Here is a 24,877-nt window from a genome sequence, read left to right as displayed (position 1 = left end):
GCAGGCAGACAGGACCAGGGGCAGCTTAGTAAGGCCAGCACTTTCCAAGTGCTGCCTCTGGTGAGAAGAGACCTTCTTATGACTGATCTCACCACAGTAGCCAGAGGTCTCAGTCCAAGGCAAGTAAAGTGGAATTTTTTTTTTTTAAATCATGAAGAGATGTTCAACTTTTTCAAAAGCCCTTTCTGTATTTGTTAAGGTGATCCTGCGATTTCTGCCATCAAATTTGTTTTTGTGTCACTTTAACTGTTTATGAAATTGTTTGTTTACTGACTCTTTTTCCAGGCAAGATTTCTCTGTGTAGCCCTGGCTGTTTTGGCACTACCTCTTTGTAGACCTACCTGGTCAGCCTTGAATTGTGCTTCCTTAGTGCTGGGATTAAAGGCAGCTGCCACTAGCACCTGACTGAAATTGTTTATTCTTAGTGACTTAGCACCTTTTCTTTGGGATAGGTTCTGAATAATACATACTAAGACAATACTTCTCTTTTCAGTGCACTTTTTTTTTTTTTTGATTTATGCCCATAATTTTATGGGGAGTGAAGTCATTGTTGGTATAGTGAAGAATGGCGGTGATTTGGGCATTATAGTGGTATGTCCTTGTACAGGGTGGGGTGGGGAGGATGAGAAAGGACAGAGTGTGTGCAGATAACTATATACATTAGCACAAGATTTTCTTCCACCCTTTCATTTTTGTATCACAAAGATACTTTTAGACATGAGGGGAAGAGATAATAATGTGAGTAAAATATAAGACAAATTGTCTTCTTCATATTGAGTGCTGGTGGTGATACTAATCTGAAGACATTGTGTGTTAGAAACAAATATGTTAGGGATTTAAACAAAAAAAAAGGAGCATAGGATGCTTTTGAGAATGTTTTGTAGTCTTGTGATCTGAGTCTGAAATGTAAGAGAACAACTGAGAAAAACATGGAAGCAATTGCATGTTCCTTTAGTTCCCCATTGTTAAATCTTTCCTCCTCTTCCTCCCACCCCCCCTTCTTTTAGCTTTGCCTTGTGTGGCTGCCTTTGGAGTTTTTGAGACAAGTTCTCACTCCAGAGCACAGGCCAATTTTTAACTTATCCTGCTGCCTCTGTCTCCTATGTTCTGAAATTCTGGACATGCACCACCATTCTCAGATCTTTTCTCTTTTTCTTAGATGTTAGTCATGATTTCCTCTATAACTATTTCTAGATGATTAGATAGTGCTGGGGTTACAGAAGAAAGACTAACAGGGAGAAACTGTTTCTCTAGCTTTTTTTTTTTTTTTTTTTTTGAGATTATAGCAGATCTTCTATATCTAAGGTCATAGAAAGAGGGCAATCACCAGTCTTCCCCCCCCCCCCCTTTGTTGCCTAGCCTTAGTAACTGTAGTTAAAGTGAGATTACTGGTAGAGTTTTCCCTGTTGGTTAAGTTCCTTCCAGCGTGTACCACTATCCAACTAAGTTGTCTTATAGACAAGGAGGACTAGTATTGTTCCCACGATCCACAGCCATTCTGTATGTTACTGGGGGACGCTGTTATTTAAAGAAACAATTTGCATTTGTTTCTCACTACCTACCTGGTGGCTCCAGTTCCAGGGGACTTGATGCCTTCTTTTGACCTCCACAAACACCAGTCATGCATGTAGTGTGTACACAAGCACACAGAGACACAGAGAAACATAAGCATGCATGAACAGCATTCTTACAAAATAAATTAATGTTTATTCTAGGTTAAAGTATTTATTAATTAGCCAATGGAGTCTGGTAGTAATAACATAAATTAGATCTATGTTGAGTCACTCTGCAATTTGATTACTTTCATTACTTGGATATAGACTGTGTCTTTTTTTTTAATTTTTAAAATTTTTTTTATATATTTCTTTACTTAGATTTCAAAGGTTATTCCCCTTCTTGGTTTTCTGTCCATAAGCCCCCATTCTCTCCCTTCCCCCTCCTCCATAGGGGTATATTCCCCTGCACTGGGGGTCCAATCTTGGCAAGACCAAGGGCTTTCCCTTCCACTGGTGCCCCAACAAGGCTATTCTGTGCTACATATGCAGTTGGAGCCCTGGGTCAGTCCATGTATATATAGTCTTTGGGTAGAGGTTTAATCCCTAGAAGCTCTGGTTGGTTGGCATTGTTGTTTTTATGGGGTTGCAAGCTCCTTCAACTCTTTCAATACTTCCTCTAATTCCCCCTAAGGGGGTCTTATTCTCAGTTAGGTGGTTTGCTGCTAGCATTGACCTCTGTATTGGACATTCTCTGGATGTGTCTCTCAGGAGAGATCTATATCCAGTCCCTTTCCGCATGCATTTTTTAGCTTCATCAATCTTATCTAGTTTTGCTGGCTGTATGTATATGTGCCACATGTGTGTCAGGCTCTGAATGGCCATTCCTTGAGTCACTGCTCTAAACTTTCCTTCCATATTCCCTCCTATGAATATCTCCCCGCCCCGTTTAAGAAGGAGTAGGAGCATTTGCATTTTGGTCATCTTTCTTCTTGAGCTTCCTGTGGTCTGTGGATTGCATCTTAGGTAATTTGAGCTTTTTGGCTATTATCCACTTATCAATGAGTTCATACCAGGTGTGTTTTTCTGTGACTGAGTAACCTCATTCAGGATGATATTTTTTTAGTTCATTCCATTTGCCTATGAATTTCATGAAGTCATTGTTTTTGATAGCTGAGTAGTACTCCATTGTGTAGATGTACCACATTTTTTGAGTCCATTCCTCTGTTGAAGGGCATCTGGGTTCTTTCCAGCTTCTGGCTATTATAAATAAGGCTGCTATGAACATAGTGGAGTACGTGTCTTTTTTATATGTTGGGGCATCTTTTGGGTATATGCCCAAGAGACGTATAGCTGGATCCTCAGGTAGTGCAATGTCCAATTTTCTGAGGAACCTCCAGACTGATTTCCAGAGTGGTTGTACCAGTCTGCAATCCCACCAACAATGGAGGAGTGTTCCTCTTTCTCCACATCCTCGCCAGCATCTGCTGTCACCTGAGTTTTTGATCTTAGCCATTCTCACTGGTGTGAGGTGAAATCTCAGGGTTGTTTTGATTTGCATTTCCCTTATGACTAAAGATGTTGAAACAAAGTTACTCAAATATTTTCATACAATTAGCACATTCTTCAGTATAGTTCTTTAAGGTAGGTGCCATATCTGTTTTGCAGATGGTCAACTGAAGTCTAACCATAGATGCTTTACTGTCTCAGCGGAAGCTTCACAGTAGATGAGAGGCAGAAAGTTCTTTCTCTCCATCATGGAATTATTGTTGTTGTTACTACAGGCAAAGGGTGTTGTGAATACGGCAGTATCTGCAGCAGTCCAGGCAGTTCGAGGCAGAGGAAGAGGAACTCTGACAAGGGGAGCGTTCGTGGGAGCTACAGCAGCTCCTGGATATATAGCTCCAGGTTGGTACCACTTACTACAGATCAATGGCCTCTTTGATTCCAGGCCTGAGCAACAGCATTTCCTCATTCTCTAGAGCTCTGTATTGTCCTGGAAATACTGCATATCTGTAGGAGTCAGTAGAACTCAGAAGTCGTCTGCTGAGTAACTGGAGGGAGAAGGGAGAGTCGTGACTGACCTTGGATAGGTGAACACATTGTGACAGAGAAGTCTCTAAAAGCTGTTCTACAAATTATTGTGTTTAGGCAGCAGAACAAGAGTGTATTCTGTGGGGATACCATATCAGAATTGCTATGGAGTTTCAAGTTTCTTAATAGAGATGAATCCTGACTAAATTAGCCTTATGAAATTCAGTATTTGAGAATAGTCAAAGGAAAGAAATACAACAATAACAAAAAAGAGAAGCGTGTGTGTGTGTGTGTGTGTGTGTGTGTGTGTGTGTGTGTGTGTGTGTATTCAGGGGGTATGGCGTAGATGAAACTCATTTATAGAGAGCCTGTAATATTCCAAGTATTTCCATATAATTTACTTTACTTGTGCTTAATTCTCAGTGTTTCCTTGGGTGGAAGTTTACAGGTAAGGCTGACAGGTCTGGGTGAAATAAGCAGCAGAGTAAGGACTTCAATGCAGGTAATAGTATTCCTGAAGCTGTTGAGCTTTTGTTTTACCACATGGATTTGAGGGAGAGCCAGAAAGCTGCCCACTCTCTGCCTAACGTTCAAATCCATATGTTGTTTTAGTCATGGATGTCCAGGTGGCTTGTTGAAGTGACATTCTTTGCAATGATGGAGTGAAAAATTTCACTTGACAAGCCATTTGTATTTTTTGACTGAGATGAGGTTTATATGAATATTAGGTCTTATCTAGTGTAAGCTCTTCCTTAGAATTGCTTCACTGTGCATGTTGTTGCCATTTCGGAAGTATTCTGAATGATGTCACTTATGAATTACTAGTTTACTCCGTTTGCATACCTGGACGAAATGTCTTACAGAGTCTTCTTGCTTTGAAACATACCAGACATAGAGTTTACACTTGTCTAGCTTATATTGTGGAAGGTGAGGCATGGTAAGCAAGCAATTAAACTTAAATGTGAGAAAAGTCTGAGGGAGGATAGTGAACACTAATGTCACGGGAATGTAAGGGAGTACTGCGATGATCTAGTGGGTCCATGGAGGCTTCCCTGGAGAACTGACACTGGAAGGCAGTGTGGAGAGTTAGTAGGTGTTCAGTGAGAAGGCTGGCCTGAAAGAGCAAGCTGCGTGTGCAGAGACCACTATCAGAGGCTTTTGATTAGAGAAGTGAGGCCTTTTCATAGGCAATAGTTTATTGAGCGCTAGCACAATTCCTGGAAATTTCCTAAATGTCAGAAACCCCTAAACATTTCAGAGTACTTTATACAGATTGGCTTCTTTATTTCCCATATGAGTTTAGTTAGATTCTGATCCATGGTTTGGATTTGGTCTTTAAATCTTAAGAACAGTGGGAAGTCATCAAGGGTTTGAAGGAGAGAACAGCAAAATTAGATGTGAATTATAAATATTTCTCCTCTAGGATAAAGAGCAGATGTAAGCGTGTAGTGGGCACAAAGGCACAAGCTTGGCAGGCTGTTGTAGATGGGTCATCTGTATAATGGATAGTGGAAACTGGTAAATGGGTTAAAAAGATGGGTCAACAGTTCACAGGAAGCAGCATTGTTCATAGGTGAGGTATTTAGACTGAAGAATAAAAAATTTGAAGGGCGCTGTCATTGTTTTTAGCTAGATGAACTAGGTGTTCAATTGTGCCTTTTTGTGGGATAAAGTAAAGTAAGTGTGAAAGGAAATGGGCATGGACTTTGATTCAGTTTGTGTCTAATATTAAGATAATTTTCCGTACTTTATTGAAAATTATTAGCTTTAGCCTTATTCGGCACTGGTTACTTATTGAGGTGAGCCTGTGTTTTGATAGTGTGTTCCTCTCAGTCTCAGTCTGGTAACATCTACCATTGCCAGATCTTCTGTTACTTGCTTCCTGCCTGAAGGTTATGCAGCTGTGTTTAGTACAGTAATGATGAGAGGGAGTGTGTGTGTTTCCTGGTTGTCAGCTTTGGTTCATAAATGGCTTTTGTCTTAAACCATTACTTTGACCTATGTACAAGGCCTGTCTCCTGAAGCTTTTTTTAAAAAAAAAAAAAAAGGAAAGAAAATAGTTCTTTAATTGAATAAGAAATTAACTTTAGGTTAATCTAGACCTTGATTTGTTTCAGTGATTGGCATAGATTTTTTTTTTTTTTATTTACATATACTTTAACTTTCTTGCCCATTTAGCTGCTATGTATTAACACTGAGGCTCGGACAGTCTTAGTGGACTGATCAGTGGCCAACTTAACTACTCTTTGCTTTTCCTTATGTATACCTTAGCTGTTATTGCATCCTCTTCAAATCTACAGTTTTAGTGTGGACTGTGATTGAGTGTACCAGCACCAAGTTTAATAGTTTAAATGGAGTGCTGTTGTGGTTTGCCCTGAAGTTATTTGTATTTTGATGTTAATTCTACTGCCCCAAGGACAGAGGTCTAGACAACTCAGGTGACTCTACTGGAACCACCTCCCCATTGAATTTGTAAAGTACAGGTGAGGGGCAGGTTCAAGATAGAAGGAGACCTGTCATTGGAGGAGAAGGAAGGATGGGTGGGAGAGAAGTTTGAAGGAAGAGGAGGAGACAGAGAGAGAGAGGCAGAGACAGGAGGGAGAGAGGGGCAAAGAAGTCCTGGCAGGACAACATGGCTGGTGTCGTTAAGATTCTGCTCTGTGTATTTACAGGTTGTTATCAATGTTCTTAAGGGATGGATGGTACCGGGCTTTATATGTTTAAGTGGGCAATTATATCTTATCAGTTGGATCTAAGATTATTGTGTTGTGTGTTCTTTTATGTGAGGGTTTGAGTGTAGGAAAGTGGGATGTGTTTTCGCCAAGATATCTAGCAGATATCTTGGGACACTGGGGTGTGGACCTAGCGAGGTAAAAGAAAACTTTACTTTTTCATTTTTATATTTATACAACAACAGATGGTGTACGACAACAGAGTGCAGAGTAAAAAGTGGTCATCCCTCTGGCATACACTTTAGTGCTTCATAAAAACTGAGCAAAGGTGACTAAGATCTAGCCTGTGGTCCAGTCAGTGTGGCAAGAAACTGATGTTTGATTGAGCGTAATCCAATATAGAGGAAAAGAGGTGGCAGTAGTCCTGGGGAGTTGATACTTGATTCCAGTATCAATGATAAGCTATTCTGATCAGTATAAGCATAAATAGTTCTAGAACAAACAGTTGAGATATAAAATGAAAAATCTTGATTTCAGTAAGGATTTATGTAGTATTGTGCTTTGAGTCAGGGTCTCACTATAGCCCTAGCTGACCTGGAACTTGCTAAATTATAGACCTTGAATATACAGAGACTCTGTCTCCCAACTCTTTGACTAAGATGTGAGCCACCATACCCAGCCTGCTTTGTTCCTGTATATTATTTTGAGACAGGATTTACAGTCTAAGATGCCCCAGAATCTTACTGCATGAAGCCTACCCAGCCTGGTCTCAAACTTGGATCCTCTTGCCTTAGCATTTGTGGTACTTGGATTACTATTGTGCACTTTGTCACAGTTAAGAGACAAGTTAATGTTTCCCCTGGGACTTGACCAAACCATTTCATATTTATATAATTTTAAGTTTTCTCAGAAAGATCCCAGAAAATTGCAGTTTCTGTTAATACGGTGTAGTTAAACCTTACTAGAACACTATAAGGAAGCTTGGGTTTACCAACTTAAAAGATGGGAATATGGCAAATTAGGTCCTCTTTTGTTTAAGGATATATAAGCATTTAGTGTGAGAATTAACTAGTTCAAAAAAGTTTGTGTCTTAGTAGTTTTTACTAATAATCAAGGTTGTGTGTGTGTGAGTGAGGGGGGGGAGGGGGGAGAGAGAGAGAGCGAGAGGGAGGGAGGGAGGGAGGGAGGGAGGGAGGGAGAGAGAGAGAGAGAGAGAGAGAGAGAGAGAGAGAGAGACTGATATATCAAGTTACCAACTTTTAGTGAGAGACTTTGTGTTGTGGCTTGGTATTCAGATGCTTTAAATAATGTACCTTATTACTAGGCTCATGGCCTGATTCATGCATTCACTTTAGTGGCATTTCAGGCTACAGCATGCTTTGTCATTGTTTTCTAAAACGAGCCATGGAAAAGTCCTGTGTTCTGTCTTTGGGAAATTGATAATTGCAATTGTTCTAAGAATTATTTTGGTTAACAGTTGTTTATTATGATAGGTATAGGTGATGCAAAGATATGATTTGATTTTTGCCACTTTAGTGGGGCATAGAGGCAAGTAGATAGATTATAGTTCATGTAGAAGTACAGATGGAGGGAGAATAAGAAGAAAGGGAGGAGAGAGACAGAGACAGAGACAGAGAGAGAGAGAGAGAGAGAGAGAGAGAGAGAGAGAACACACAGATGAACAAAGCAGGAGCAGAGGAGGAGGATAAGTTAAGTAAATTAAGGAGATCTGAGTAGGTCATAGTGTGAGGCTTCTGCAACTAAGCAGGACCAGGACTACAATTGTAGGGTGTTCCTAGCTTTCTAGAGTCTGCAGATCTCCAAGTGTTTGACAGTTGGGCCTGGACTGATTGCCACCTTCTTCTTTAACACCAGGTTATGGAACTCCATATGGTTACAGCACAGCTGCCCCTGCATATGGTATGTACACTTTCTTACTGATTCCTCCTCTTAGGAAATTTGTCACAGCAACTCAAAGCATAGTTTGTAACCAGGATTTCAGTAAACAAGTTGGAGGATCTCACAGTTCATTCAAGTGTCCCAACTTAAATTCCTTCTGAAAATGCCACAACCTTGTGGTTCTTGGTTTGGTCTAAGTTGCTCTTCTCTCTGCTTTGCCTGACTGGAGAACTGCTTGTTCTTATTGCCTGTTTCTGACCATATTGAAATTAAATATTCCAAGTAATTCTTCTTACAGCCAGCCTATACTCCATTCAAACGCTACTGAAGGGCCACACCCCAGTTTCTAGCCCAGCCACCTGCCAGTTACATGGCCACAGTGTTAGTTTGTGTATAGAACTTTATGAATGTAGGTGATTTGAGTCAAAAGAAAGTCATCCCTTCAAATTTGTACCCATTAGTCTTTGCTATGCCTTTTGCTTTGGGACTAGATAGATGTCATTGGTCCCACAGAGATGATGGGTTTCATCGCCAATGTTATGCAGAAAGTCAGTAACTGATGCTAGAAACTCCTAGGCCTATTGCTAGGTTTTTGTTTTGTTTTATTTTGTTTTGTTTTTGTTTCTTGTTTTTGGTTTTGGTCAAAATAAAAAATACCAGTAGATATGTGAATGAACCCTAATGGCCCTTTGGATAACTTTTGAATGAGGTTTATGTGGCAATGGAGGCAGTAGGTTTGGAGTCAGTGATATGCTCTTAGACATTCCTCGTAACTCAGGTGCTGTATGTTACGGAATCAGCCATCATCTATAGGATGCTTGTCAATGAGAAAAGAGAGCAAAGGTTGTGTGTGTGTGTGTGTGTGTGTGTGTGTGTGTGTGGTGTGTGGTGTGTGGTGTGTGTGTGTGTGTGTGTGTGTGTGTGTGTGTGTGTGTGTACAGCCCCAGCTAGGTGTGCATGCACACAGAAGGCAAAGGTCCTTCCTGCATTGCTATTTGTGGCATGGATCCTCTACATGAGCTCAGACCTTCACATTGTGCCTTTTTCTCTTCACACCTCAGCTTTACCATTTTTATTTTGATGACAATTTAAGTCCTTCTGACATTGCTATACTGAAGTTTAGAATTTAAGTAGTTTCGCAAGGTTCAATTGTCTGCAGGAAGTTTTGTTTGGGTAAAAATGCAGAGCCTAGATTTAAGTCCTTTGCCTGGTTGTATCTCTTGGCACATTCATGTGGCCCAGGCTTCTCCTTATTGTGAACTATACTTCAGTACTAGATCAAGTATTTGTTTTTACTTATATTTCTTTCTGAATTCAGACTGGCTCTTTTTGTTTTGGCATTTGCCCTTTCTGTAGCTTCTTAAAGTCCTGAATGCCTCATCCTAACAAATTGGGGCCAGTTGGTTAACCCAGATGGAGCACACCTGACTTATTTGCTATGCCTGAGTCTGTGTGTCAGTCAGAAAACAACAAGATGAATTCTACTAAAGCATTGCTAGAGACTTTTTCTTTAAAGAATTTGGTTTTTAGACTTTCAGTTACATTCATGTTTTCCTCAGTCTTTTTAATTTTTCTTCTCTGGTCTTTCCTTAACATTCTTTCACCCTGTGGCCTCTGAGCCTCAGAAGGCGCCTCTCTTCCATGTGCCATATAACTGACTTCCAAAGCTGGTGTGATTTGATGCCCCATTTTTCACATAAAAGATATGGTTTTTAAATGTTACTGTGATGCAAATCTACTAAAACAATGCTTTATTTTGGCTGTAAGGTAAATATGTCTTTTGGCCTTTGTAAAGCTGTTGCATGTGGGGTATCTCCCTCTGATCATCTGGTGCTCTTGAATACCTGCTGTTGCTGCTTTGTGATTTCTCCTAGGGCAAACATCAGCATAAAGGCAGGGGTAGATTTCAAATCCTCCTTAGTATGCAGGAGTTTGCGAGGCCACAAGAACGTATTAATTACAAATTAAGTAAACAATTAATCTTTCCAGATTTGCCATGCCAAATTAATGGTAGCCACTGAGAAGACAAACACCTGGTGGTGCTTTGATTAAAGCTGTCTTTCTGAGAGTTGAGGCCCACACAGAAAGCCTTATATCCTGACATTTTTTTCCTTTAATATGTCATGTGCCATATGCATTAGGCACTTTAGGACACACATGTTTAACTGGCATTGATTTAGATTTTTAGAATTCATGCCTGCTCTCTCGGATGTCATTCTGATGTCACTCTATGGCACAGGCCTTTTATTTTAGAGCAGAAAGCATCATGTCTAAGATAGAAGAGCACTTGATTGTGAGAGACCTGTGGGCCTCTTCCAGAACGGTGTGAAGTGGGCTGACTAATCTGGAAATGGTTAATGATAATTACTGTAAGAATTCTTAACCTGAAATTTTTATTGGAGTCCTCTCCGTTTCTTTTCTCTGTAGGTTTGCCCAAGAGAATGGTTCTGTTACCCGTTATGAAATTCCCAACATATCCTGTTCCCCACTACTCATTCTTTTAGCAAATGACAGAAGCTCATTCCTATTGAACAACAATACAGTACAATGCAGAATGTTAGAGAAAAAAGCCTTTTTATCCTGCTTTCTTTGAACACATACTTACTTGATCAAAATTATTTGTAAAGAACATCTTTCCTACTTTTTGATTTTAACAAATGCAAATCCAGTTCTCTAAAACTTGAAAACAAACAAAAGAAACCAGTTCTGTGAAACGGTACCTCATTCCTGGAAATAATTTATACCAGCCCCTTCGTTGTAGGGAAGTCTAGCAGCTCAAAGTTGACGTTTTAAGAGAGTATCAGATTATGTAAAGTTAAATTTGTGAAGGATGTATAGAGTCTCAACACTGATCACAATAAACTGCTTTGTTGTAACACAGAGTACTGCCTGGTTCCTGATGCAGTCACTGATTGGTATCTGAGTGATATGTGCTTGCTCCAGGGCACTGGAATTTGGGCTGTAGTTATTTTTTTTTTTTTAAATAAAGTAGAAACTTTTCATTTAAACCTTTACTTTGTAAATAACGAAGTGTGTAATTAAAGCCAATAAAATATGGGTTTGAATATTGTTTTAGCTTATTATTTTTGATTTGTTTTGTTATCAAATTTCAAGGAATTGAAAACTAGTAATAACTTGGCCCTAGAAACCCATTTATTTGTAAGCAAGCCGCTAAAACAAAGCAAAGATGATTTCTCAATCTATTCATTTTGTAAGCTCTATGTACTCCAGTTGTACAAGGGCATCCCCTGATAAGGTTACATTCTGTTATCCCAGCATTGCTTATTAAAATGATGGCACCATCCAAAGATGGGGAAGGAGGATTGTGATTATCTCAGTTTACGAATTTCCAAGTTTAAAAAAAAATAAATTAATCAATCACCCTCTTTTGTTCTTGTGGCCTTCTTCACTCTGTAAGACTCTGTGTTCACTCCTTGACTTTTTCCATGTAGATAGATGATTAGCAGTTGTTTTGGAATCCTTGAAGGGTCTCCTTTCCTCTTCTTTGATATCAGAATCTAAAGCAGCAACAGGATCCCCATAAAAACTTGCTCTCCGATTGTCCCAGTTCTTGTTGAGTGCTGCTGTGAAAAGTGACAGGTTTCAGCCATGGGTCAGCATTTACTTTTAAGACGCCTGATTATACTGGTGGAAACTGGGAGCCAGTAACATTGTGCTGTTCTGTGAAGGGTGCAGACCCAAGTCCTCACTTGCATTCTCACTGTGTTTGGAAAGCTGATGATGTTACTAGAAGGTAATGGTTTCATTAAGGTACTCACCCCCATTCAGGCACGAATGTAGTCCACTGTAGACGTAAGTCACTATTCTTAAAAATGACTTAGGAAGTAACTACCTTTCTGTCAAATTTCTTTTCAAAACCAAGCAGTGCCCATCAGTTGACAGTGGTCTTACTAAACTTATGTATCAGGCTCCCTGGGAAAGGAAGGCAAGATGAGCCTGGGGGCACAAGTGCTGCATCGCTGCTCAAATGTGTATTATACAATCATCTCTTCCTTTCCTTGACCTTTGTTTTCTACTAGTGGTGGGTGATACTTTAATAAAACCTTGTCACTTGCTGAAAATAGCTTTAACTTGTCATTCTCATCATGTGTGTTAGTGGCAAGACATAATGGAGCAGGGCCCCTTTCAGCTGGGAATTTTCATGTTCATTGATTTGTTTTGCTGACCTATGGATGAAACAGAGCCATCACTGAGAAGAAAAAGCATGGCTGCTAGTATCCAGTTTTTATTAATTAAACATTTACAGTGGTCCTGTTTTTGAAATACTATTAATTGGCAGTTGCAGTTGTATTGTTATTTAAAATTATTCATCAAATTTGGACTCTAGGCTGGAATCTGCCTTGAGATTTCTCTTTAGAAAAGACATTTGCAGTCTGTGACTCTGCTTCATAACTCACCCCCTCTCTGATGGAGGAGGAAGCTGTGCTGTTCTCCAACATGATGGCCGTCATTTCAAATGGTTCCTACCAAGTCTTCTCCCTTTCTTAATTTTGTTGTTTGTTGGAAGTTACTAACCATGTTGTAAACCTGCCCAGTTGCTGCAAACTTTTACATTTCTCTGCTTTACTTAAAACAATGGAGCTGTTGACCTATGTTAGAAGTGGTAACCATGCAAGTTCAACTGTTTAAATTCTGTAATGAATTAAGTGTCCTCCCACCTTTTGCCCTTCCCAACCCTTCATTTTGTAATGAAAATTCCACTTACAGTTGAAAGAGCAGAGAAATATAAATGAAGCTCTTAGCTTCTTCCAATTGTGTGAGATTAACATACAGCTCTGCTTCTCTGCTCTTTTCTCCACTGTAGGTGGTTTTTTCATTGACAGCCCCTATTGCCAGCCTCTGAGCGTCGCACCATTTATTATTCACTTGGGTCCTCAAGATTTCTTCTCTGACTTCTAGAACCATCAGGTTGTCTGGCTTGAATGACAATTTTATATCTTGGTCTTAAGAGCAATGTGACCCCTAAGGCTTTCCAGCTTTCAGATCCACCACTCTAACCCTTTTTGAAATCAATGACTGAGAATTTTAATGAAGAGCAATACTTTGTCCAAAGCCACGATGTCTGTTTTAAAGCTCTCCTTTTGGACATGTAGCAATATCTAGATGTAAGCCCTTCAGTGTAGCTCTTGTCAGGGACTTTACAGATCAATGTAGAACTTAGAATCTGTGAGCTGTGCTATCGTCTGACACTTTTTAATCGTTTTTAGCATGTAACTCGAGCTTTTACTTTTCTGACTTTGCCAGTTAACAGTATTATAATTAATCTGAGACAGGTGTCCTCCTTAAGCCATATCTTTTGGTGGGGGCCGGCGCTTCACCAGAGGTGTGGCTGGCAACCTGTGCCCCTTAAGGCTGCAGAAGTGCTGCATCTCTTGTGCCCCATATTGGCTCCATAGATTTCCAACATACCTCATGCCGATGAGGTTCGGTGCATAGTGTGGCGAAGTAAGGGGTTGGGTTTAAGTAGCTCCTGAAATAGTTTGTAATCTCTCAAACTGTTTCCCTTGGGAATGAAATACTTAGTGGTTTTACTTGGATATGCATTTTCTTTTTTCTTCTTTTTTTAAAAAAATGGGTGAATGTTTGAAAAATCATGAATCAGTCACCGTAATTAATTGAAGAGCTGGGAATACCTTGTTAATGTATTTTTAAAACTGGTGTTGGACCCTCTGTGTATTTCAGGTTAATACTTTTAAGCAGTTTTCAGCACGTTTATCTCACTTTATTCTCGTTCTCCTCGGACCTCCGTAGCCATATCACTTGTATAAAATAGGCTGAGATATAGTGACTGTAAGCTGTGATCTCAGTATTCAAAGGTAAGCTCTTTTATTTTCTGATTAAAGAAAACAGTAACCAATTAACACAACCTGCATATATGACAATCATATGATGTATTTGATCTCTTAGGTCTTATGTCACTTGCATTAACTTTAAATTTTTATGGTCTAAATGTAAAATAGTAATTTCCAGCATTTTTTTTTTGTATTGTAAATGCTTTATATTCAAGAGAAACATTTCACATTCACTGAATCAAGTGCATGTGGATAGAAATGTAGGATATAATGTATATGTAATTTATACATACAGAAGCACCTGTTTGAATTCAGTTGTAGGAGCACTATCTAAGGAGAGTTAAAACGACAGGGCACTCTCTTCTTGTTCATGGAGCTATGATATCAGAAGCAGTAATGCTGGTGACATGCTGTAGAATTCAAGTGCATTTGCTGCACAGGTTGTGGGGTATAAGTGCCAATCTCTCAAGAAGATAACCTTCTCTGACCTGTGTTGCATGCTTCAATACAGCAACAGCTAGAAGCCATTAAAAAAAAAAAAAGCAATAGAGAATCAAAGACAAAACTATAAACTGTGGGAAGTATATGTAATTGACTGAGTTAAACTAATTATTTAAAGAATCACTTTGAGTGAGGCTAAGAAAAGCAAATACTGAGTCTGCAGAAACCAAATCTGCTTAAGGAATCTGTCTGTCTTTTTTAAGTTGAGTAGCTAGAATATTATTTCTTATATTCAGTCATGAACAGAGTTCATTAAAAGGTTGTAAGGATTAGGCCAAACCTTACCCCACAAATAAACCTCATTATGTTTGTTAGTTGTTATATGCTAAAGCTGTGTGTGTGCGTGCATGCATAAATGAATTTTATGTTTTACGTTTCTTTCTATAGCAGTTTCTGTTCATCGCTAGCATTAAGGCTGCTGGAACTTTGTTCCCACACAGAACCTGCAGTTCATGAGGTCGGCTTCTGTTAAAGGCTGTACAAAGCAGAGCAGAGAAGAGCAGTGCACTGCAGTCCTGTGCCTGCTGATGCCAGGTCCTTTTCTGGGACTGGGGATCAGAACAGAGGCTCTGACCAGTGGAAGCATCTTAAGACTGAATGTTTCCTTGCTGATGGAATTGGCCTTGCTGTAAATAAATACCCTACTTTGGGAGATAGTATATTAACGGTGGCAAAAGTTATTAATTCACTTAGTAGATTAATTATAAAATACTGAATATTTGTAGGCTTTTCAATACCACAGAAATTGGTGTTACTTGAGGATTTCCTCAGGTAGCATATTTCCCTGGTATTCTTGTTCTGGTTATGCCTGAACTTTGCTTTGGTTATGCCACTCATGTTCTGCCCAAGTGTGTGGTCAGAAAATGAGAAGCTCAGCACCACTGCAGCCCTGCTTTTGGCAGCTCTTTATATAGTCCTGCAAAGAACTCAATGGGAAATGTAAACCCTTACTACATTCTTTCAGTGGCAGGTGAGTGTTATCATTATAAGAAACCATTTGCTGTAATTGTCCTGGTTTTTATTTTTCACTAATGATAGTGGAGGAGAAGAGTCAGTAATATGTTAGGAAAATGAGCTAGAGATGTTTTTCTTCCCAAACTGTTTGGAACCTGTAACCAGGGACATTGTAAGGGTGACATGTGAAAGCAGCCCACTCTGAATGGTCTGCCTTTCATTTCCACTCTTTTAATGCCTCAAGTCACCCAGAGACAGACAGATGCTATTGCATTTAGCTTTATTCTCTGCAACATCTAGTGTCAGATAGCTAGGGATCATGATTTCTTAGTGTGACTAGGAGGCTTGGGGAGGGAGATGGGTGGTTTGTCAGTGACAACAGCAGACTCAAGTACCTGGCATCTTGATGAACTTCAACACTGGTGTGTGTTTCTGTACCACCTAACTTACAGAGCACAGTACAGCCGATTTAAGATGAGTTCCCCTTTTCGTAATAGTATTTGGCAGAAGACTATTTTAAGTAAAGAATTCATGTTGGATTAATTATATAAATAAGTATCCTTTTCCACCTACTATTATTTCAATTGGGGATCTTACAGCTTCCATTAATGTTTGAAGCATTGATATTTGGAAGTTTTTAAAAATAGAACCATAATGTAAATTTGGGTTATATAAGATTTACAGCATAGTTAGAGATATAGAATAGAAACCATATGAGAATCTGGGCCAAAGCATTTCTCTCACTCCAGCCCATTTCTGTGGAACTTGGATATCTCATGACTTTATATATTCAAAGCTTTTAATGGTACCTGGCACACAGCAAGTATTCTGAACACTGACTCTGTTCTTCTGGTTAAGGTGATAGGATGGGTATGAGGGAGGTGAGTCTATGCTGATTTAAGCAGCAGGCGTATGGCCTGCTCAGGGTAGAGTTGGGCGTACTCCTTTGTGCTCATAGGCTTGGGCAGCTTCCAGGCTGAGGCCAGACTTGGCAGAACAGGTTTGCTCATATTTCTGCTGCAGCAGTTAAATCAGCCAACTTGCAGCCCAGGGTTTTATAAATACTTGTTTAGGATTTATGGGTGCTTAGAATTTTACAAGGGCTGAACTTAGACCATCTACCTGCCAATTCCAGTTTCCTACCCACACTGTAGTAATTACAAAACCCACAACGGCCAGAATCTAGTTTTCAACGCTTTTGTGTTTGTTGGTAAAGAACAAATTATCATAGGAAGCATACTAACAATTTCTGTTGACTCATTTTCTGTGACGAGTTCTTGTTTCATGCTTGGACATTCAGTGGAACACATCGGCAGTCATCAGCATGTGATGCCTTCCTCTTATCTGACACACTTAGGGCACTATTAGTCTAGTCTCCTGTATCTGTCTATCTACCTATTTGGATACAATTGGGAAGTTTCTATTTAATACAAGGACACGTGTCTTGTTGGTAAATTGCTGCTGCTGAACTGAATAAAGGGCTTTTATCTACTATGGAAGTGCTGGCTCACACATGCTTGCAAAGACTTGATCTCAGAAGAAGAGGGTGGACAGGTTGAGTCCCAGGCTGGTAGGAGGTGAGTTAAGTGGAAAGTTCCGAGATGCTGTAATTTTAGAAAAATTGTGGTCAAGGATTGATCACCTTTAAGGAGGCCGGTGAGTTAAACTTGTTACCTAGTAGAAGTTACCATATTCCTGCTTAGCTGAAACTGTTGTTAGATTCTTCATCTCACTTAGCCAGCATTTGAAGAAAGGTTGTTAAAGTAGGCATGCATGCACAACCATCAACAAAACAAACCCCTGCCAACAACAACAACAACGACGACAATCTAAAAAACCAAACCACAACAAAACAACCCTGACCAGTTATCAGAGGAGGATCATGGCCTTTCTTCCTAGAACTTTACCCATTTGTGCAAGTGGCTGCATTGCTACACAAAGGGGCATTGTAACAATTGCACTGTTGCGGTGCACAGGGATGGTCCGCGTCTTGTCTTTGCTGTTGCATGGCTCAGTGGTACATGACCTCAGCACAGTGGCAGTTAGGACATTGCTGGCCCGCTTCTTTGTTTGAGATTATTCTTCCTAGTTTCCTTTGTACAACTAACTATCCTAAATAGTTCAGTTAAAGGCAGCCTTTGTGTAGGACTTAGGCTTGGCCAACATTTTGACATTATAACATTGTCATCTACAGTGTTCATGTGACAACTGTATAACTACCACAAAAATTGACAGGAACTATATTGGGGTCAGAAGATCTATTTTGGAGAGTGAGCAGATTTAACAACTCAGAATGGGAATGAGAAAGGAACATTGCTAGACTTGGTGTTGTGGGCATGTGTGGCACTGGAACATTCCTAATTCTGAGGCAGCCCTCTTGGAGGTGCTGTTATTTCTGATCTAGACATGAATCTAATGTTCAGGGTTAACTGCTAGAGACAGGAATGAATCAAATCTGTGTTTTTGTACCAAAGCTCCTTTTTTTGCTCAGTAGGCTACAAATTATAATAAGCAGTGTACACTGGCCCTGATTTCTAGGCCGCCTGTATTAAGCATATCTCTGAGCAGAACAGAATACAGGAATTTTTTGCTTTTTGGGGGTAGGGGTCACTGATGATAAAAGGATATCTAACAAACATAGGATGAAGAAAAAGTGGGCTGTTGAACAGAGGAAGGTTTTGTGTCTAAAGCTTGTTCTATTTGTATGAAGTACCAAGAGTTCTCATTAGCTCTTCTTTCTGGGAACGTATTATTCTATGCTTGAGAAAGGTGATCATGGAGTTTGAGGGGTTTGCTCATGGTGTCTGATATAGAGAGGTAGACCTGGTTAGGTATATAGTAAGGTAGCACATCAAAAGACCCATGCTGATTGAATGGTACTTGACAGTTTGGAATGTGAGTCTTCCCTCCATTTTAGGCCCAAGGTTCAGTGAACATGACTTCAGAGCTGCAGGGTCTTTGGATGTATTTGTTTCTCATCATGATGCTTGCAGGCTACTTCCCGACTTCATCCAATTGCTTAGGGGCAGGAAAATGTGGGGATCCGATCTATGCCCCTGATCTATCATCTTTGCCAACTGACACTTTTCCTGCAAAGCATGCTGTGCTCCAGTGGGGGAATTGGAAGAAAGATTCTTATTCTAACCAAGTTCCAGAGCATCACAGTGTAAAGGAACAGAGATCTGGATAGAACCCAGAGCACTGTAGCACTTTCCTTTTCTGTGCTCCATTTCTTGCTCTGAGTCCTGCAGATGTAGTGATGCATGGAATGCTTTTCATGGAACTAAAACCTCAGAGGTCTTTGCAAACCACCCTGCTTATTTGTGGCAAAACACTGTGGCTTCTAATTAGTGAGTATTGAGCCACACAGAGGAAATTACTTTTCTGTGCTGCTCTGAGGGTTAACAGAAACTCCACTAGGAATTAGCTTTGAGTCCTGCAACTGAAGGACCTAGAAGTTTGCTCTTATTAGTAAAGTGACTTTACTCAATTACATAGTGCTTGGTGTCAGGCTCTGCATGCTCTTGATTGTGTCCTGCTCAGCTGGTCCTGTGCATTCCTCACCACCCTACTTCCCAAAGGCCATTTGATATGTGTCCTTCTTCTGTTTGGGGCACATTCTACTTATCCTTCTTCTAGACTTTGGGGACTATACAGTGTGTGCCTTATAAAATGGAACAAACAGAACCAATCGAGCTCTTCTTTTCCCTTTCCTGCCCTAGCTCATGTTCTCCCTGATTCCTGTGGAAATGGATTGCTAATCAGCTCTAAGCTAGGAAGCCTGGTTTTTTGCTAGTGGCACAGTGGAATATTAATAGTCTTGTAATGTTACCAAAACCGTATATAATGAAGTACATCTTAGTGGATGCGCTTGGAGAAATTCTGGGCTTTTAGAAATGTGATCTATTTTTTTGGGGGGGGGGTTGGCTAGTCCACATGTGTAGAATCTGTCCTACATATTTGAGTCTACATTAAGAAAAAATAATGGATATCCTCCTCTGAGATGTTAAAACAAAATATGGAGATTGTCACTTGAGGAACTCAGAAAAGCTTACGTCACCTAGAAACAAGGTCAAAGGACCAGGATGTCAAGGCCAATGAAGGGGTGGCCTTAGGCAAACATGGATAGTCTTACCAGTTATTTTAAAGGATCTTTATTTACTTATATGTGGTTCAAGAAGGGTAAAGACAACTAGTGGACAGTTTGACGTGAAGGTGCTACAGGAGTGCAGGTGAGGTGCTTTAGAAGAACACAAGGTAAGAAAGAAGTGTGACTGTGGGATGCTGATAGCATATGCTGAAGCCTTTGGTGGTGCATGAGGAAGACTGAGTTCATAATAGTCTTAGCTGTGCAGTGACACCCTGTCAAAAGCAACACCACAGCTAGTTGCTTTGGGTGGTGTAGAAGAAATTGTGCCATGGGATGTCCATTTTAATCACCTGTGAAAGGACTGGGCTACACTGCTGGAAATAGCTCCTCTTTCTTCAGCATATAAACTTGCTGAGAGAAACCTTCACTCCATTTCTTAACCCTCTACTTTGGCTGTGCTCAGTGTTGGGAATGCCACATGATGAGGTTTTCAGCCTAGGAGAACTGAACAATGACAAATGACCAGGTGTAAGGAGCAGGAAAGGGAGGTCAGGAGGTCTAAGCAGAATCAGAGCTGTTCTCCGTAGTAGAATTGCCAAAGCCAGCTGTTCTGCTCTACCTGCTCATAGGGATCATATTCCTGGTTTCAGGGTTGATGTCTAATAGGCCCATTTTCAGTTTTGAAGAGCATGGGAAGAAGAGCCATGGGGTGAGTTGACTTAGAGCATAGGAAGGGCAGAGTCAGAATTGCAGTAGTCCTTGTCCAAGTGACTCAGACCTTCAGATGGTATAGCACAGAGCAATGAGGGGATTCTGGAGGGGACCTTGGCAGGGATGTCTGTGACCAGAAGAAGGCGCAGCCTGTTACGTCTCGTGAAATGGTTAATAGGGTGAGATAGTAGGTGGGAGTTATTTTCCAGAACCACCTTTTGAAGAGCCCTGGGTGCTGTTTTGTGATTACTATTCTTCAGTGTGGTAGGGAAATTGTGAAAGAGCAGCCAGCCAAGAGCCTCATGGTTGGACTGTTGAGAAGGGGGCTGTTGCCACGCCCAGTAAGGATGGAGGGAGTTGCCAGAGCTGTAGCAGAGATGGGCAGCAGCAGTCTCTGCTCAGAGGTCTGGTTGCTCCATTGCACTGTGGAGGGCCACGTCTGTTCTTCATAAGTAGATGTGATGGGCCATCCTATCAGGAGGGTGGTGCTGCCTCAGACCAGGAAGGTCATGTTTAGAGCCCCTGGGGTGGAGCAAGGGCTCCAATGGTGCTGTGGGAAGACGGCATCAGGCATTCCCCCCGCCCCACCCCTTTTATTTTTAACAAGGCTGGGTCTGCCCATTACAACATGATAGGTACTAGATATTCTCTTATACTGGAGTCTTTTGCTTTCATTTAGATTTCTTTTTTTAATTTTAAAAATTTAGCCTGTGTAAGGGCAAGTGCCTTTTGGGGTGTCTGTATAGTATAGGCTAGCCATTGGAAAGCAATTTTCTCTATAGAGGTTCTTAAGGAAGAAAAAGATATGTGATTACTAAAGGGTTAATGTCCATCTAGCCATGTCTCTTGGGTGTCATGGACAGGAAACCAGGTGGGAATCACAAGGAGCATTTTTTTTTTTTTTTTTTTAGTGCTGGGAATGTGTATGTGTGTGTCTGTGCACGTGTGTGCGCGCGCATGCTCTTCAAAAGTAGGGCCTATTACATAGTAGGCTGCTACTATACCAGTGAGTGAATCAGGATGGATTTCTGTGCTACTGAATTTATGTACCTCTTTTGGGGACTAGACTGGAGGTAGCTATTATTTGGAGGCCCTAGGTCAGAACTTTGGAAAAGTTAAAGGTATTTGTGATACCAAATCTGTCAGTGAGAACTCCAGGGCCATATAGATGTCATCTTCTCATCTGTTACAATGAAAATCTGTTGCGAGCTCTCCTCCTACCCTATGCCAACAACCTTTTCCTTTCTAGAATCCTTCCAGAATTTACTCACCACATTGGAGAATGGTAAAGAGCTGGATGGGTGGAGTGAGCATTGTGGGGCACACAGTTGCTACCACACTCTAAACTCTGCAGCATGAAATTACCTCAGATGGTATAGGCGTTGGTCTGTGTGGCAGGGTCTAATCACTTATTACTTACATACCAGGCCAGAAGCTAGCCCTGGCCTTAGACTGTAGAAGATTATTTACCCTTTTATATTTGCCGTTTGGCAGGTTCCAGCTCTCCTATGCACAGGAAAGTGCAGATCCCATCAGCAGGAAGCGACAGGTACACACTGCTGGGCAAAGAGTGAGACAGCAGGGCTCAGGAAGGTCCATGATGAGCTCCCAGAGTAGGGAAGATGTTTGCGTTGGGGAAAGCCCACGGGAGGCAGCAGCTATGTAGTTAGACCTAGAGGATGATGCGGTTTCTCCAAGAGAACAGGTCCAGATGGTAGAGAGGTTGTGTCTCAGCTACAACCTCTGTGGGGGTGACGACAGGCTGAGGAGTGCAGAGTATTCTCTAGGTGGTGGGTAGTTGACAGATGAGTTTAGGAGGGTCAAGTGACCACAGCCACATTACATTGAATAATGTCACTCTGATCATGGTAGACATGCCTGTGACTACAAATGATAACTCTGCTTAGTGTGGGTCAGATGTGTACGGGGTGAGGCACTCTTAGAATCATGATGAAAAGTACAGCTGGAATGTTGGAAGGTTTTTGTGCCAGGATGCCTTCGTGATGAATGAGTGGTGTCACATGACAATTCTTCAGGCCTTTTCTCTCTTGTGAGCCTAGATATCACTAACAACCTTGCTCTTTTTTTGTATCCAGGCCAATTTTGGCTTTGGCCCGGTGTTTCTAGGGTAAAATTGTGAACACATATCCCCATCCTTACCCCCTTTAGAACCAAATCACAGAGCAAGAAAGCTGTATGGAATGTAGACACACTTAAAGCCAGTCCTTGCAGTTTTCTACTGACAGCTGACTACTGTCCTGGTGCATCCTGGCCTGGAGGGTACCCTCTCTTCCAGGTAATTTCCTCAGTGCAGCTTTTAGCCAGGTTGAAAGCAGCTTTCATTTAGAAAGTTTCAGCAACAACTGCTTGCTTTCAGTCAGTTTTTGTCATCTGCAGACATTCTGCAAGGTGGTATGCTTAGGAGACATATTGGGTGTCTCAAGCCTGTCTTCACTCCCTCTAGTGCAATGGTTCTCAATCTTCCTAATGCTGCTATCTTTTTAATACAGGTCCTCACTTTGTGGTAAACCGCAACCAGGAGAATATTATTATTTTTTTTGCTACTTCATAATTACAATTTTGCTATTGTTATGAATCATGCCACAGGGGTCTTGCTGCCTGGTCAGATATGGGATACCTCTTTTGGTGATAGAAGAAGCATTCCTCAACATTTTCTAGAGAAGTTTCTGGGTTCATGGGAGGGAAGATGATTTGTGTATGGAATAGAAGGGAGTCTGGCTTTGCCTTGATAGTGTGCAAGTCTGTCTATAGCTGATACTAGGAATATATTCTCTTTCTGGTTTTTCAAGACAGGGTTTCTCTGTGTATGCCTGGCTGTCCTGGAACTCCAGCTATAGACCAGGCTACTCTCAAACTCATGGAGATCTGCCTGCCTCTGCCTCCTGAGTGCTGGGATTACAGGGTATGCACCACCACATTCGGCTCAGGAATATTCTTTTATTTGGCAGCCAAGTTCTGAAAAGCGCTATAGCCTCATAGGGTGGTTTTTGTCACTTGGCATGGAATCAGCCAATGATAGACCTTTGCCTGTTGACTGTATCATAGCCTTCAGTTACAGGCTTAATGCCATGATGATGGTCAACATTTTAAATAAAAATCTATGTCCCTTAGCTATTTACACTGTACTTGGAGCCAGAAAAATGTTTTTATTCCTAGTCAGTCAGTCAGTCAGTCAGTCAGTCAGTCAGGGAAATGAATCAAGAGTAAGGAGAGGAGTATTAAGGTAGTTATAAAGACTGTCTTTCAGGTTCTTCCTGTAACGTGGAAAGTTGCAATTCTAATTTCTGGTTTCTTGCCTTTCACTGAGTGGTTGATATGCTCCACCCTTCCTGGCTGAGTGTACCTTCCCACTCTGGCCAAGGAACTTGGCTGTTGTTTAGTGAATCAGAAACAGGACACAAGGATCTAAGTATAAACCTGTCCCCTGAACATAGTCATGTACCAGCTGACCCTCAAGGTATCAGTGGTATCCATTTGTGAAGAAAGATTTGGATGTGAGCCCCATGAGCCTACATTCCACAAGTACTCTACTGTTAACCTGACCCAAGGATAGAAATGTTGCTGCTACCATATGCATGAAGCCCCTTCTCTAACATTCATCTTTTATGCTCAGGCTGCCTGGTGCCATCAGGTAGTGTTCACTCCTCACAAAGAATCTAAGGATGTTGAGTGCTGTTTTTTCCTCCTAGCCCACTCCCACGGTAGTGGTGTGGGTGGTCTTACCTACCCTTATTCATGTTTCTGGAAAAGCATATTTAGTTGCAGAAACTGCCGGACTTGGCCAGAGCATCCTTAGCCTGTCTAGGGTCCTTGCTTTGTATCCCAGGAACTGGGAGTAGCACTGGGCTCATGAAGCACACCAAGGCTCAAAAAACAAGTACTTTGTTGTCCAGGAGAAAACCTGCCTTTTGGAGAGTTACAGGTGGCATTTTTCTCCTGGCTTTAGCTTATTTGGGTCTGATGTTGGCCAAGTTAGTGCTTAGGAGTCTGTTTATAATGCCCATTTGTATTTACTGTTTTCCCAAGTATACAGTGTAAATAGCATAATTTGCAGTACAAAGTCTTTGGCAATAATTTCATGATGTATACTGTTAAACATTGGAAACCACAAGCACCACGGACTGCCCCATGCTTTCTGGGCCTGTGGTGACATGTAGACTCTGGACTTTCCAAGTGTCAACGTGCTTGAAGCAGCAGCCTGCATGTGTGGACTATCATCAGTGCCTCGCCCAGAGATGCCTGGCCTTCATCCAAAGGGACCCTGCGAGCAGCACCCACACTGCGGCTCCTTTGTGTGGAATATGTTGGACTCTGCCATAGACTCCTTGTCTGGCTGCTGCGGTTTGTAATGCCTTGACATGTTGCATTTCTTTCCCATTTGGATGAATAAAAATAAACGCTGTGTAAAATAGGAATGGCCTGGACTATTCTGTGCAGGACTCACTCTACTGAAAAGTTACAGTGCCAGCTGCAGAGATGCCTCAGGGGTTAAAAGGGCTCACTGGTCTTTTAGAGGGCCTAAATTCAGCCTTAGTACTCACCCAGTAGATCCAATGCCCTCTTCTGGCCTGTACACATGGTTACTTACCCAAACACATACAGACATACCAATAAAATTGAATCAAGTGCAAGCCCCACTCCCTTTCCTCAGACAAATTCAGCTCATCTTGGAGGTTTTTCACTTCATAC

The 24,877-nt window shown here is 41.2% G+C and overlaps 1 protein-coding gene and 1 long non-coding RNA gene across 12 annotated transcripts in view; one reads left to right on the top strand and one right to left on the bottom strand.

Moving 5' to 3' along the window:
- The window catches only part of Strbp (spermatid perinuclear RNA binding protein), a 166,357-nt gene that overhangs the window by 115,975 nt on the left and 25,505 nt on the right, over positions 1-24,877 (top strand). For 7 of the 11 annotated variants that reach the window (NM_001429554.1, XM_087654792.1, XM_087654793.1 and 4 more), the window contains 3 exon segments: positions 3,278-3,401; positions 8,075-8,119; positions 10,526-11,481. In NM_001429554.1, the coding sequence (NP_001416483.1) occupies positions 3,278-3,401; positions 8,075-8,119; positions 10,526-10,602 (246 nt within the window). In that variant the 3' untranslated portion in view covers positions 10,603-11,481. 11 annotated transcript variants of the gene reach the window in all.
- On the bottom strand, positions 1,685-13,427 carry LOC147995440 (uncharacterized). Its single transcript, XR_015684292.1, has 2 exons — positions 11,481-13,427; positions 1,685-3,547 (listed from the first exon to the last, which is right to left on the bottom strand). It is a non-coding gene; the product is annotated as an uncharacterized LOC147995440 (long non-coding RNA).

Source organism: Rattus norvegicus, chromosome 3 (genome assembly GCF_021556685.1).
Source record: "Rattus norvegicus strain SHRSP/BbbUtx chromosome 3, alternate assembly SHRSP_T2T, whole genome shotgun sequence".
NCBI classification, from domain to species: domain Eukaryota; kingdom Metazoa; phylum Chordata; class Mammalia; order Rodentia; family Muridae; genus Rattus; species Rattus norvegicus.
Note: the sequence above shows the minus strand (reverse complement) of the source record. Positions and strands in the feature narration are given on the sequence as shown.